The sequence below is a fragment of the Misgurnus anguillicaudatus genome, chromosome 15, assembly GCF_027580225.2.
Source record: "Misgurnus anguillicaudatus chromosome 15, ASM2758022v2, whole genome shotgun sequence".
Taxonomy (NCBI): Eukaryota; Metazoa; Chordata; class Actinopteri; order Cypriniformes; family Cobitidae; genus Misgurnus; species Misgurnus anguillicaudatus.
Window position 1 is genome coordinate 28020406 of NC_073351.2, and position 16041 is coordinate 28036446.

A 16041-nucleotide genomic window follows, 5' to 3' on the forward strand; every position below is an offset into this window, starting at 1 on the left:
AACTCCACTTTTTAAATTACAATATCCTGGCCAGAACACTGTTATGTGATATAAGTATTTGAAAAGAAAATGATTTCTTAATGTCTAGTGACATGTCAGGCCATTTTATGATTAATTGATATAAATTTCTTACATACTGTTCCTTTAAATAGGGAAGACATGGAAGTGTTTGGTGGCTTCTAAATTCATACCTGTTTGGATCCTAAGGAATGAATGGGGCTAGGCTAAATGCTAACACTTTTACAACGCACTGTACAAAGATTAAGTGCATCCATTAAAAAAAGATGGGTATCTATTATTTGTCTAAGTTGAGGTAAAAACATAGTAAAATATTGAAAACGGTGGTGTTTTCCTTTAAGATTCACCAAAATTATACTATAAACATTGTAGAATAAAAAAATAGATTAACATTTGTTTAGTATGCTGACCTAAGCTCACTGTAAAGCTTTTCCATGTGTTGGTAGAGAATTGACCATTCCCCGGGAGTTTGATTGACGGGTGACCTAACTAATCATTGCACAAAATATTATGTGCCCCCCTTGCTATTTGTTATTTTGTTTGACAATCAAATCACAGTTAACAAACCTGCGGCACACTATAGTGTAGCCTATCGCTTACTGAATGTGACATAATAAATGCATAATAATTTTGCTTTTTAATGGTGGTAAAAGTAAATCGAGAGCTACACAGTTTTACAGGAACAGTGTTGCTCCTTAATGTTGTCTCTCAGTCAGTATTGATCGCAATGTGATGCAGTACTTTCAGTTTTATGACCTGTAGACTATAGCTTCAATATTCATTTTGTTTTGTCTGAGTCACTTTTAACATCCTGAATTTGTATACTTTGCATGCATATTACAGACCTTTTGTCTGAAGCTAACACATCGTTTTTTTTCCCATTAGTTATTATTTCACTATAATTATTTCTAGTGCAGTTGGAGTGTTTTGGCTGATGTCGAACGTAGCAAAAGCGAGAGGGTTTTTGCAAAAGGGTCAATTCTATTACATATTCTATTAAAGTTATTATGTTTGTATTCTAAAAAGTGTTTTTTCTGTCATAGGTAGTGAAAGCTCCTCCAGACTTAGTGTTTCGTGCTGTGTCTGGGCCATTGGTTTATACTGCCATATCAGTCATTAACGCCCTGAGACTCTCTGCTCAGACCTCCAGCTCTTTTATCAGTGTGTCACCCATCAGTCCTGTACCAGACCAACAATTTCACGTTCATTCAGGTGCAACATAGTATACATAAACTAATTATCGGTGGAAATTGCAGGTCACAACTTTTATTATGTTATGCATTTGTATGTTGTTGATCAATGGCCAATGGATATAAATACAGTAACATGTCATTCTTTAACAAAGCATTTTGATTCGGAATACATAAGCAACTGATTTCAATCATTAGCATCTTATCATTTACTGTTTGCATGTTTTGTCAAGATGTGTTTTTGTCTCTCTGCAGTGCTTCAGTTTGTACCCAACCACATAGACATCCATATGTGTACCTTCAGTGAGCATATGGAAAAGGGTCTGATCACTGCATTAGCTGAAGTCCTCAGACGATCACAGGAATCCACTAACTTCACTGTACATGTAAGTACTGCCAATATATTCAAAGTAAATCAAATATCTTATGCTAAGATGTTATGGCAGAGACAAAACTGTCAATATGTAAATTATAATGTTAATGAGACATATAAGGAATAACCTTAATAATATTATTTTCTGATTATACCACGGGTCTGTTGAATGCTGCATTCTGATTGGCTGAGAAATGTTCTATGGGTGTTGATTATTTTTCTGTAAACCGCACACCTATCTTTTCAAATGTCTTAAAAATAGGCACCAGAGCAATGTTTGTGGTAACCGTGGTATAAGTGGAATAATTGACTCCGGTCCTTTGAATTATTTGAAAATAATGCACACCTGCGGTGTAACGGCCCTCCGCTTCGTGTCGTGCCGCATTACCACCTTGGTGTGCATTATTTTCTTATAATTCAATGGCCCGTCGTCAATTATTCCTTACATAATTGCTTTCAATGGCTTTAATTCATCCAGCTTGGTATGCGATGAGCATTCAGAGCTTGCTCTACTGACTTCCTCCCGGTGTAACGGGATGACATCATCTCCAACTGTGTGATCTGATTGGTTTTAGGAAGATAGCAGGCTGTTTAATTCAGTCGTTGTCATGGCAACAAAACTAATGGCTCTTATTTGTTTCATTCACTACCGTTCACAGAGTACACACGCACTACAGTGTTTTACATAGATGCTTTGCACTCCCTTCAGCAATCACACTTGGTCGGACATGAGTTTTATTGGTTGCAATCATGCTTGTGTCATATGTGACCCTGGACAACAAAACCAGTCATAAGGGTAATTTTTTTAAATTGAGATATACATATTTAATCTTAAACTGAATAAATAAGCTTTCCATTGGTGTTAGTTAGGAGAGGACGAGATTTGGCCAAGATAGAACTATTCAAACATCTGGAATATGAAGGTTGAAAAAATAAAAATATTAAGGAAATCGCCTTTAAAGTTGTCCAAATGAAGTCCTTAGCAACTCATATTACTATAATAAATATATATATATATATATATTTTTATATTTACTGTAGGAGATTTACAAAATATCTTCACAGATCGTGCATCGGAGCTCCGTCGAGTTCTTCATCTAAAAGCCTTTTTTACTATCTTATTCCTATTTATATATTAAGTTTTACCTAGGAATACTTTACCGTGAGGATTATTGAGCAGTACTACCACGTGAAACTATTTATCACTAATAAACACCCACAGTGTTAGCATATAGCCCGCTAGCTTCAACAAACGCTGCCGACTGAAGCTAGCATTTTCCGATCTAATGGCGGATTCATCTGATATATGCTTTTCTGACCTGTCCTCGCCTGAGCGGGAAGCTGCGAAGGAGTTGATCGGTTTGAGCAGATCCAACGCGAGCTACAGCGCCCACTTCACCATGTCTCCGGACGTCCACAAGCGACCGAGGAATGCGACAAACGAGTGCTCCACGCGATGCAGCTTTACGGACCGTAAGCGAGTGAACGGAGACGCCATTGCCCAACATGAAAGCGATCGGGAAGCTGTGGAGGAGCCGCTGCCCGGCCTTCGCAGATTCAGCATGCCCAACATCACCCTGGACCCAGACGTTCGCAGGCGACTGAGGCGTACCACAACCAAACCCCCAACGCGATGCAGCTCCGCGGAGCGCGTTCGGGTAAACAAAGACGCCATCGCCCAGCATGAAAGCAGTAAGACTCCGCTTGTTATTGTAACATGTACTACTTGCTACATGTATAGTTTAGCTTCTGCCGTTAGCATAGATGGGTTTACATGCACTAAGTGTATTGAAGTATTAAAGGGATAGTTCGGCCAAAAACGATATTAAACCCATGATTTACTCACCCCCAAGCTGTCCGAGTTGCATATGTCCATCGTTTTTCAGACAAACACATTTTCGGATATTTTAGAAAATATTTTAGATATTTCTGTTCATTAAATGTTATGTTACGGGGTCCAGGAATAGTCCACGACCTTCAAGTCCAAAAAAGTGCGTCCATCCTTCACAAATTAAATCCAAACGGCTCCAGGATGATAAACAAAGGTCTTCTGTGGGTAATCCGTGCGGTGTTTTTGTAGAAATATCCATATTTAAAATATTATTAACTTTATAAACTAGCTTCCGGTAGCGCCGCCATTTTGGAGTGATGCGCATTCAGGATGAGAGCTTACGCAGCGTACAGAGTTTCTCTGCTGCTGCTCGGTGCCCCCGCCCTCCGAATTTGTCATACGTCACTAAGAAAAGTGCGTACACTACGCTAATACTCTCTCCTGAGTCTAAGATGGCGGCGCTACCGGAAGCTAGTTTATAAAGTTAATAACATTTTAAATATGGATATTTCTACAAAAACACCGCACGGATTACCCACAGAAGACCTTTGTTTGTCATCCTGGAGCTGTTTGGATTTAATTTGTGAAGGATGGACGCACTTTTTTGGACTTGGGGGTCGTGGACTGTTCCTGGACCCCGTAACATAACATTTAATGAACAGAAATATCTAAAATATTTTCTAAAATATCCGAAAATGTGTTTGTCTGAAAAACGATGGACATATGCAACTCGGACAGCTTGGGGGTGAGTAAATCATGGGTTTAATATCGTTTTTGGCCGAACTATCCCTTTAAGATTAACTGAGAAGGTTGCTGAACTAGAATCGCGCATCCGAACGCTAGTTGAGGATAGCAAAACCGCTAATGTTACTGTTGTAAATACTGTATCGAGCGAAAAGACTAATGGCTCGGTTCCGACATCAGATGCTAATGTAAACATTACAAACAATGTATCGAGCGCACATAGTGTTCCGACATCAGATGCTAATGTAAACATTATAAATACTGTATCGAGCGCGCATAGTGTTTATCATAATACACATGGCTCGGTTCCGACATCAGAGTCAAGTCGGCGGTCTAACTGGGTGACTGTCAGGCGGCATAGTCATATACGGCGTCCATCTAAGACCCATAACGTTACGGTACTTTCTAACAGATTCGATCCCCTAAGGAATACACTAGCTGAAACACCTGTTAAAAGTGCCCTGGTCATTGGAGATTCTATTCACCTTATTCCGCCACGCCCCTTTTTAATTCTTCGCTCTTCCGCATTTTGTCAACCGACTTCCGTTGCTAATATGGCACAGTGCATTCGGTGGTTAGTTTGGTGGTTAGAAGATTGTTTGTAGTTCACTATAACTTTAGCGAAATGACAAATATCGCTACTGCTGTAAATGTTTTAAATTAGGAGCACGGTTAAAACGTCATACGACGCTCGGATAGTCTTATATTGTCCCATCAATCGTCTCGTGGTTAGACGATATGAAGCGGCCCCGGCAAGTTACCTATGATGGGACATATTACTCGTCCTGTCAGGAGTTGATGGAGCTGCATTGAAAATTATTAAAAGTATGTCTACCAATATTTACACAGTGATTTCGTCTTTTTTAAAGCAAATGTGCACCTTAGCCAGTCCAATAACTATTTCGTTTTTATGTGGTACCATGATAGAATTCATTTGCAAACTTGCCAACACTTATTCCTTCAAATCAGCAGACTTAAATCCTTTTAAGTGGAATCTACAAAGCTCACATATGGTTTAAGAAATTCCTTACAGATAATATCTGATCACACTGTAAAGGTTTATATAACTGCATGGCAGGTAACAGCTGATCACATAGTAAATGTTTAATATAACTGCATGACAGGTAACAGCTGATCACATAGTAAATGTTTAATATAACTGCACAACATCTGATCACATAGTAAATGTTTAATATAAACGCACAACATCTGATCACATAGTAAAGGTTTAATATAAATGCACAACATCTGATCACATTGTAAAGGTTTAATATAATTGCACAACATCTGATCACACTGTAAATGTTTAATATCACTGCATGACATCTGATCACATATGAAGGTTTAATGTAACTTTACAACAGGTAAAGCAAGACCACCCTGCAATAAATTAAGACACAGCTTTATCGGAGTCATCAGGAGCTGATCCCAAGTGTTTATCTGGAAGCTGTTGGTGTATGTACTGGTAAAGTGCTTGGCGACTGTGTAATGGATGCAATATCAACCCTGTGTAAAGCTGACACAAAGATGGTTGTTTCTCAGCAGAGATATGTACATTTGTGCCAGCTCAACACATTGAAGCAGTTTCTCGGACAGGGTTTACAGGACTAGGATTTAATTATATTAGGACATTTTAGTTTTCACAAACAAACCCTACAAAAAACAATTGGTGCGCATCCTGTGACAAAACAATGGCACTCATATATGTTGAGGTATGTCAGTAAAAGGTGTTTTTAAATTATTGTAGCTCAAATATGCATTTTAGCTTGGGACCAGGATAAGCCCTGTCAGGGAAACTGCACCATTGTTTTCCCATATCAGATGTAGGTTGCTTCAGGTTGAGTTGTGATTTTAAAGTGTAGTTGTGGTCAGAGACGGATGGATCCTCCCATTGTGTTTCTGCATCACAGTTTAGGAACATGTTGATTGTATCATCCTCCTCACAGTTGTCCACTGCATCACTACACATCAATGCATCTGTGAAAATAATAAACATTTTTATGTTAGTATTTAAAATAAACTTGCATCATGAGAATTAATATATAAATGGCACCCATACTTAAACAGAACAGTGTGTAAGAGAGAGATGCATTAAAAAGAGACAGTAACATTATACACACAACCTTTAACTTCAGTGTTAAATAATACGTTGTTTAATAGGTCATTATCAATATCTGAATGAGAAATGAACTGACATTAACTTGTAGGAATCACGTGGGCTACTGTAAGAATGCAATGTACTATAATATCTCGTTGTACTATCGTAAATATAAAAATATAGGTGGACAATTAAAACCATTCAAATAGTTGCATTTTATAAACTAACGTTACTGATCTTAAGTGTATTTGTAGAACGGACTTCACAAATTTAACTAGGCGAACGAGCACAAAGTTAGCTAAGATAGCTTACCTGAAACTGGCCACCTTTTCAACACCCGGCGTGGTTTAACACCGGAAAATCGTAGTCGAACCATTACTTGGGATAAGGGTGTTCCTCAGTTGGCTTAAAATTGGTAAGAAAGAAACATAAAGGCGCTCGAGTGAGCTTTTTAAGCTTAACGCGTCGCCTTCAGTCACTGCCTCAGCTGCTCATCGTCTATGCGGCCGGAAGAACGTTGACAAAATGAGCGAAATGGCGCCGCCCTTGTTGTCGTGAAAAATAAGGTGAATACTCAGGAACACTAACATTGAGGCACCAAACACCCTAGTCGACTGTATAACTGCGGTCAAGTGGGCCGCGCTTCGAAAATGCACGGTCAAGTGGGCCGCACTTTTTTTTTTATGTGCGCGTCTATTAATGTACTTACGGTAATCGGTGCTGGAACCCGTCAAAAGGCCCTCCCTTTTCTTAAGAACGGCAAGACAATAAAGAGACATCAGAGAAGTTATTTGTTTCGTTTTCCCATCTTATTAGAACTCAAATAACGGTTTTAGTTTAAAAAACTTGACTTTTATTTTCGATCTTAATGTTTGTATATGCACAGTCACAGACTGTCTGTCAGTTCCTCGTTGTTTTCCCCGTTTATAACCGTCTGGACGTCATTTTCCATAATTCTCCACTCTCTCTCACCTGTTTGTCTGCCTTCATATTCATCACTTCACTCCCTATATGAGCTTGTTATTTTATTACGTTTTTGTTTAAATGTAATGTTTTATATGTTTTACATAATTATTATTAATGAATTATAATTAATTTACAGTAATTATTAAACAGTATTTATTAAATTGTGTGTGTGTGTCTGTGTGTGTCTGTGTGTGTCTGTGTGTGTGTGTGTGTGTGTGTGTGTGTGTGTGTGTGTGTGTGTGTGTGTGTGTGTGTGTGTGTGTGTGTGTGTATACACCCTTATATATATAAAAACCTAAAAACCTTTCCGTTATAGGTTAACTCATTCTGTCACTTGATGCTTGTTTAGGGTCACCCTGACTATAACTGTACTCATTTATAAGTCATTTAACTGTATATTATTTTCCATAAAAACCTTTCCTTTATAGGTTAACTCATTCTGTCAATTGATGCTTGTTTAGGGTCACCCTGACTATAACTGTACCCATTTATAAGTCATTTAACTGTATATTATTTATGATTTTCTATAAAAACCTTTCCTTTATAGGTTAACTCATTCTGTCACTTGATGCTTGTTTAGGGTCGCCCTGACTATAACTGTACCCATTTATAAGTCATTTAACTGTATATTATTTATGATTTTCTATAAAAACCTTTCCTTTATAGGTTAACTCATTCTGTCAATTGATGCTTGTTTAGGGTCACCCTGACTATAACTGTACTCATTTATAAGTCATTTAACTGTATATTATTTATGATTTTCTATAAAAACCTTTCCTTTATGGGTTGGCTCGTTCTGTCACTTGATGTTTGTTTGGGGTCGCCCTGACTGTAACTGTGCCCATTTGTGGGTCATTTGACTGTATATTATTTGTGATTTTCCGTGGAAACCTTTCCTTTGTGGGTTGACTCATTCTGTCACTTGATGTTTGTTTGGGGTCGCCCTGACTATAACTGTACCCATTTATAAGTCATTTAACTGTATATTATTTATGATTTTCCATAAAAACCTTTCCGTTATAGGTTAACTCATTCTGTCAATTGATGCTTGTTTAGGGTCACCCTGACTATAACTGTACCCATTTATAAGTCATTTAACTGTATATTATTTATGATTTTCTATAAAAACCTTTCCTTTATAGGTTAACTCATTCTGTCAATTGATGCTTGTTTAGGGTCACCCTGACTATAACTGTACCCATTTATAAGTCATTTAACTGTATATTATTTTCCATAAAAACCTTTCCTTTATAGGTTAACTCATTCTGTCACTTGATGCTTGTTTAGGGTCACCCTGACTATAACTGTACCCATTTATAAGTCATTTAACTGTATATTATTTATGATTTTCCATAAAAACCTTTCCTTTATAGGTTAACTCATTCTGTCAAATGATGCTTGTTTAGGGTCACCCTGACTATAACTGTACTCATTTATAAGTCATTTAACTGTATATTATTTATGATTTTCCATAAAAACCTTTCCGTTATAGGTTAACTCATTCTGTCACTTGATGCTTGTTTGGGGTCCCCCTGACTGTAGCTGTGCTCATTTGTGGGTCATTTAACTGTATATTATTTATGATTTTCCATGGGAGCCTTTCCTTTGTGGGTTGACTCGTTCTGTCGCTTGGTGCTTGTTTGGGGTCGCCCTGACTATAACTGTACTCATTTATAAGTCATTTAACTGTATATTATTTATGATTTTCTATAAAAACCTTTCCTTTACAGGTTAACTCATTCTGTCACTTGATGCTTGTTTAGGGTCACCCTGACTATAACTGTACTCATTTATAAGTCATTTAACTGTATATTATTTTCCATAAAAACCTTTCCTTTATAGGTTAACTCATTCTGTCAATTGATGCTTGTTTAGGGTCACCCTGACTATAACTGTACTCATTTATAAGTCATTTAACTGTATATTATTTATGATTTTCTATAAAAACCTTTCCTTTACAGGTTAACTCATTCTGTCACTTGATGCTTGTTTAGGGTCACCCTGACTATAACTGTACTCATTTATAAGTCATTTAACTGTATATTATTTTCCATAAAAACCTTTCCTTTACAGGTTAACTCATTCTGTCACTTGATGCTTGTTTAGGGTCACCCTGACTATAACTGTACTCAATTATAAGTCATTTAACTGTATATTATTTATGATTTTCTATAAAAACCTTTCCTTTATAGGTTAACTCATTCTGTCACTTGATGTTTGTTTGGGGTCACTCTGACTATAACTGTACTCAATTAAAAGTCATTTAACTGTATATTATTTATGATTTTCTATAAAAACCTTTCCTTTATAGGTTAACTCATTCTGTCACTTGATGTTTGTTTGGGGTCACTCTGACTATAACTGTACTCATTTATAAGTCATTTAACTGTATATTATTTATGATTTTCCATAAAAAACTTTCCTTTACAGGTTAACTCATTCTGTCACTTGATGCTTGTTTAGGGTCACCCTGACTATAACTGTACTCATTTATAAGTCATTTAACTGTATATTATTTTCCATAAAAACCTTTCCTTTATAGGTTAACTCATTCTGTCAATTGATGCTTGTTTAGGGTCACCCTGACTATAACTGTACTCATTTATAAGTCATTTAACTGTATATTATTTTCCATAAAAACCTTTCCTTTATAGGTTAACTCATTCTGTCAATTGATGCTTGTTTAGGGTCGCCCTGACTATAACTGTACTCAATTAAAAGTCATTTAACTGTATATTATTTATGATTTTCCATAAAAAACTTTCCTTTACAGGTTAACTCATTCTGTCACTTGATGCTTGTTTAGGGTCACCCTGTTTATAACTGTACCCATTTATAATTCATTTAACTGTATATTATTTATTATTTTCCATAAAAACCTTTCCTTTATAGGTTAACTCATTCTGTCACTTGATGCTTGTTTAGGGTCACCCTGACTATAACTGTACCCATTTATAAGTCATTTAACTGTATATTATTTATGATTTTCCATAAAAAACTTTCCTTTATAGGTTAACTCATTCTGTCAAATGATGCTTGTTTAGGGTCACCCTGACTATAACTGTACTCATTTATAAGTCATTTAACTGTATATTATTTATGATTTTCTATAAAAACCTTTCCTTTATAGGTTAACTCATTCTGTCAATTGATGCTTGTTTAGGGTCACCCTGACTATAACTGTACCCATTTATAAGTCATTTAACTGTATATTATTTATGATTTTCCATAAAAACCTTTCCTTTATAGGTTAACTCATTCTGTCAATTGATGTTTGTTTAGGGTCACCCTGTTTATAACTGTACCCATTTATAATTCATTTAACTGTATATTATTTATTATTTTCCATAAAAACCTTTCCTTTATAGGTTAACTCATTCTGTCACTTGATGCTTGTTTAGGGTCACCCTGACTATAACTGTACTCATTTATAAGTCATTTAACTGTATATTATTTATGATTTTCCATAAAAACCTTTCCTTTATAGGTTAACTCATTCTGTCAATTGATGCTTGTTTAGGGTCACCCTGACTATAACTGTACCCATTTATAAGTCATTTAACTGTATATTATTTATGATTTTCTATAAAAACCTTTCCTTTATAGGTTAACTCATTCTGTCAATTGATGCTTGTTTAGGGTCACCCTGACTATAACTGTACTCATTTATAAGTCATTTAACTGTATATTATTTATGATTTTCTATAAAAACCTTTCCTTTATAGGTTAACTCATTCTGTCAATTGATGCTTGTTTAGGGTCACCCTGACTATAACTGTACCCATTTATAAGTCATTTAACTGTATATTATTTATGATTTTCCATAAAAACCTTTCCTTTATAGGTTAACTCATTCTGTCAAATGATGCTTGTTTAGGGTCACCCTGTTTATAACTGTACCCATTTATAAGTCATTTAACTGTATATTATTTATTATTTTCCATAAAAACCTTTCCTTTATAGGTTAACTCATTCTGTCACTTGATGCTTGTTTAGGGTCACCCTGACTATAACTGTACTCATTTATAAGTCATTTAACTGTATATTATTTTCCATAAAAACCTTTCCTTTACAGGTTAACTCATTCTGTCAATTGATGCTTGTTTAGGGTCACCCTGACTATAACTGTACCCATTTATAAGTCATTTAACTGTATATTATTTATGATTTTCTATAAAAACCTTTCCTTTATAGGTTAACTCATTCTATCAATTGATGCTTGTTTAGGGTCACCCTGACTATAACTGTACTCATTTATAAGTCATTTAACTGTATATTATTTATGATTTTCCATAAAAACCTTTCCTTTATAGGTTAACTCATTCTGTCAATTGATGCTTGTTTAGGGTCACCCTGTTTATAACTGTACCCATTTATAAGTCATTTAACTGTATATTATTTTCCATAAAAACCTTTCCTTTATAGGTTAACTCATTCTGTCAATTGATGCTTGTTTAGGGTCACCCTGACTATAACTGTACTCATTTATAAGTCATTTAACTGTATATTATTTTCCATAAAAACCTTTCCTTTATAGGTTAACTCATTCTGTCAATTGATGCTTGTTTAGGGTCACCCTGACTATAACTGTACTCATTTATAAGTCATTTAACTGTATATTATTTATGATTTTCTATAAAAACCTTTCCTTTATAGGTTAACTCATTCTGTCAATTGATGCTTGTTTAGGGTCACCCTGACTATAACTGTACTCATTTATAAGTCATTTAACTGTATATTATTTATGATTTTCTATAAAAACCTTTCCTTTATAGGTTAACTCATTCTGTCACTTGATGCTTGTTTAGGGTCGCCCTGACTATAACTGTACCCATTTATAAGTCATTTAACTGTATATTATTTATTATTTTCCATAAAAACCTTTCCTTTATAGGTTAACTCATTCTGTCACTTGATGCTTGTTTAGGGTCACCCTGACTATAACTGTACCCATTTATAAGTCATTTAACTGTATATTATTTATTATTTTCCATAAAAACCTTTCCTTTATAGGTTAACTCATTCTGTCACTTGATGCTTGTTTAGGGTCACCCTGACTATAACTGTACCCATTTATAAGTCATTTAACTGTATATTATTTATGATTTTCTATAAAAACCTTTCCTTTATAGGTTAACTCATTCTGTCAATTGATGCTTGTTTAGGGTCACCCTGACTATAACTGTACCCATTTATAAGTCATTTAACTGTATATTATTTATTATTTTCCATAAAAACCTTTCCTTTACAGGTTAACTCATTCTGTCAATTGATGCTTGTTTAGGGTCACCCTGTTTATAACTGTACCCATTTATAAGTCATTTAACTGTATATTATTTATGATTTTCCATAAAAACCTTTCCTTTATAGGTTAACTCATTCTGTCACTTGATGTTTGTTTAGGGTTACCCTGACTATAACTGTACCCATTTATAAGTCATTTAACTGTATATTATTTTCCATAAAAAACGTTCTTTTATAGGTTAACTCATTCTGTCACTTGATGCTTGTTTAGGGTCACCGTGACTATAACTGTACCCATTTATAAGTCATTTAACTGTATATTATTTATGATTTTCTATAAAAACCTTTCCTTCATAGGTTAACTCATTCTGTCACTTGATGCTTGTTTAGGGTCACCGTGACTATAACTGTACTCAATTATAAGTCATTTAACTGTATATTATTTATGATTTTCCATAAAAACCTTTCCTTTATAGGTTAACTCATTCTGTCACTTGATGTTTGTTTAGGGTTACCCTGACTATAACTGTACCCATTTATAAGTCATTTAACTGTATATTATTTTCCATAAAAAACGTTCTTTTATAGGTTAACTCATTCTGTCACTTGATGCTTGTTTAGGGTCACCGTGACTATAACTGTACCCATTTATAAGTCATTTAACTGTATATTATTTATGATTTTCTATAAAAACCTTTCCTTCATAGGTTAACTCATTCTGTCACTTGATGCTTGTTTAGGGTCACCCTGACTATAACTGTACTCATTTATAAGTCATTTAACTGTATATTATTTTCCATAAAAACCTTTCCTTTATAGGTTAACTCATTCTGTCACTTGATGCTTGTTTAAGGTCACCCTGACTATAACTGTACTCATTTATAAGTCATTTAACTGTATATTATTTTCCATAAAAACCTTTCCTTTATAGGTTAACTCATTCTGTCACTTGATGCTTGTTTAGGGTCACCCTGACTATAACTGTACCCATTTATAAGTCATTTAACTGTGTATTATTTTCCATAAAAATCTTTCCTTTATAGGTTAACTCATTCTGTCACTTGATGTTTGTTTAGGGTCACCCTGACTATAACTGTACCCATTTATAAGTCATTTTACTGTATATTATTTATGATTTTCCATAAAAACCTTTCCGTTATAGGTTAACTGATTCTGTCACTTGATGTTTGTTTGTGTCACATGCCACTGATGGCAACTAAAGAAGGTTGCATTTCTTAAATCAAATTTTAAGAAACATCACATTGGATCGAACCCTAAAAGAGTGCAATAAGCAGAACGGTTTTTTTTTTTTTAAAGAATATTAAGAACTTTGTACATTTAAAAAAAATCACTGGTGTATTTTAAACTTTTATTTATTTTTAAAAGTTTATTTTATATAATTGATTTTACATTTATTGTTCTATTGTTTTTGTTTATTTAATTTAAAAATAAAGTGTGTAAAGTATAAAGAGAAAAATACAGATCTCTATTTATGTTCTATCAAAAATGAAATCAAGAAATGTTTGTCCAAATGTGACACATGCAAATTATTTGAGTTCTAATAAATAATACAGTTTAAGAAAGAACTTTTTTGACTTTACCTTTATTATTCTTCAAAGAAATACAGTAAAATGATTTGATAGTCAGGGTGACCCTAAACAAACATCAAGTGACAGAATGAGTTAACTTATAAAGGAAAGGTTTTTATGGAAAATCATAAATAATATACAGTTAAATGACTTATAAATGGGTACAGTTATAGTCAGGGTGACCCTAAACAAACATCAAGTGACAGAATGAGTTAACCTATAAAGGAAAGGTTTTTATGGAAAATCATAAATAATATACAGTTAAATGACTTATAAATGGGTACAGTTATAGTCAGGGTGACCCTAAACAAGCATCAAGTGACAGAATGAGTTAACCTATAAAGGAAAGGTTTTTATAGAAAATCATAAATAATATACAGTTAAATGACTTATAAATGGGTACAGTTATAGTCAGGGTGACCCTAAACAAGCATCAAGTGACAGAATGAGTTAACCTATAAAGGAAAAGTTTTTATAGAAAATCATAAATAATATACAGTTAAATGACTTATAAATGAGTACAGTTATAGTCAGGGTGACCCTAAACAAGCATCAAGTGACAGAATGAGTTAACCTATAAAGGAAAGGTTTTTATAGAAAATCATAAATAATATACAGTTAAATGACTTATAAATGGGTACAGTTATAGTCAGGGTGACCCTAAACAAGCATCAAGTGACAGAATGAGTTAACCTATAAAGGAAAGGTTTTTATAGAAAATCATAAATAATATACAGTTAAATGACTTATAAATGGGTACAGTTATAGTCAGGGTGACCCTAAACAAGCATCAAGTGACAGAATGAGTTAACCTATAAAGGAAAGGTTTTTATGGAAAATCATAAATAATATACAGTTAAATGACTTATAAATGGGTACAGTTATAGTCAGGGTGACCCTAAACAAACATCAAGTGACAGAATGAGTTAACCTATAAAGGAAAGGTTTTTATGGAAAATAATATACAGTTAAATGACTTATAAATGGGTACAGTTATAGTCAGGGTGACCCTAAACAAGCATCAATTGACAGAATGAGTTAACCTATAAAGGAAAGGTTTTTATAGAAAATCATAAATAATATACAGTTAAATGACTTATAAATGGGTACAGTTATAGTTAGGGCGACCCTAAACAAGCATCAAGTGACAGAATGAGTTAACCTATAAAGGAAAGGTTTTTATAGAAAATCATAAATAATATACAGTTAAATGACTTATAAATGAGTACAGTTATAGTCAGGGTGACCCTAAACAAGCATCAAGTGACAGAATGAGTTAACCTATAAAGGAAAGGTTTTTATAGAAAATCATAAATAATATACAGTTAAATGACTTATAAATGAGTACAGTTATAGTCAGGGTGACCCTAAACAAGCATCAAGTGACAGAATGAGTTAACCTGTAAAGGAAAGGTTTTTATGGAAAATAACAAATAATATACAGTCAAATGACCCACAAATGAGTACAGTTATAGTCAGGGTGACCCTAAACAAGCATCAAGTGACAGAATGAGTTAACCTATAAAGGAAAGGTTTTTATGGAAAATAACAAATAATATACAGTCAAATGACCCACAAATGGGCACAGTCACAAACAGGGTGACCCCAAACAAACACCAATCGACAGAATGAGTCAACCCACAAAGGAAAGGTTTCCACGGAAAATCATAAATAATATACAGTTAAATGACTTATAAATGAGTACAGTTATAGTCAGGGTGACCCTAAACAAGCACCATTTGACAGAATGAGTTAACCTATAAAGGAAAGGTTTTTATGGAAAATCATAAATAATATACAGTTAAATGACTTATAAATGAGTACAGTTATAGTCAGGGTGACCCTAAACAAGCATCATTTGACAGAATGAGTTAACCTATAAAGGAAAGGTTTTTATGGAAAATCATAAATAATATACAGTTAAATGACTTATAAATGGGTACAGTTATAGTCAGGGTGACCCTAAACAAGCATCAATTGACAGAATG

General features: G+C 34.2%; 1 protein-coding gene and 1 long non-coding RNA gene across 3 annotated transcripts in view; one reads left to right on the forward strand and one right to left on the reverse strand.

Annotated features, from left to right (window-relative positions):
* Positions 1–16041, forward strand: part of LOC129419172 (UPF0606 protein KIAA1549) — a 101685-nt gene that overhangs the window by 28788 nt on the left and 56856 nt on the right. For both annotated transcript variants that reach the window (XM_055174220.2, XM_055174219.2), the window contains exons 5-6: positions 1062–1230; positions 1464–1594. In XM_055174220.2, the coding sequence (XP_055030195.2) occupies positions 1062–1230; positions 1464–1594 (300 nt within the window). The remainder of the gene's footprint in view (positions 1–1061; positions 1231–1463; positions 1595–16041) is intronic.
* On the reverse strand, positions 5409–6832 carry LOC141349736 (uncharacterized). The gene is made up of 2 exons (XR_012357738.1): positions 6567–6832; positions 5409–6133 (listed from the first exon to the last, which is right to left on the reverse strand). It is a non-coding gene; the product is annotated as an uncharacterized lncRNA (long non-coding RNA).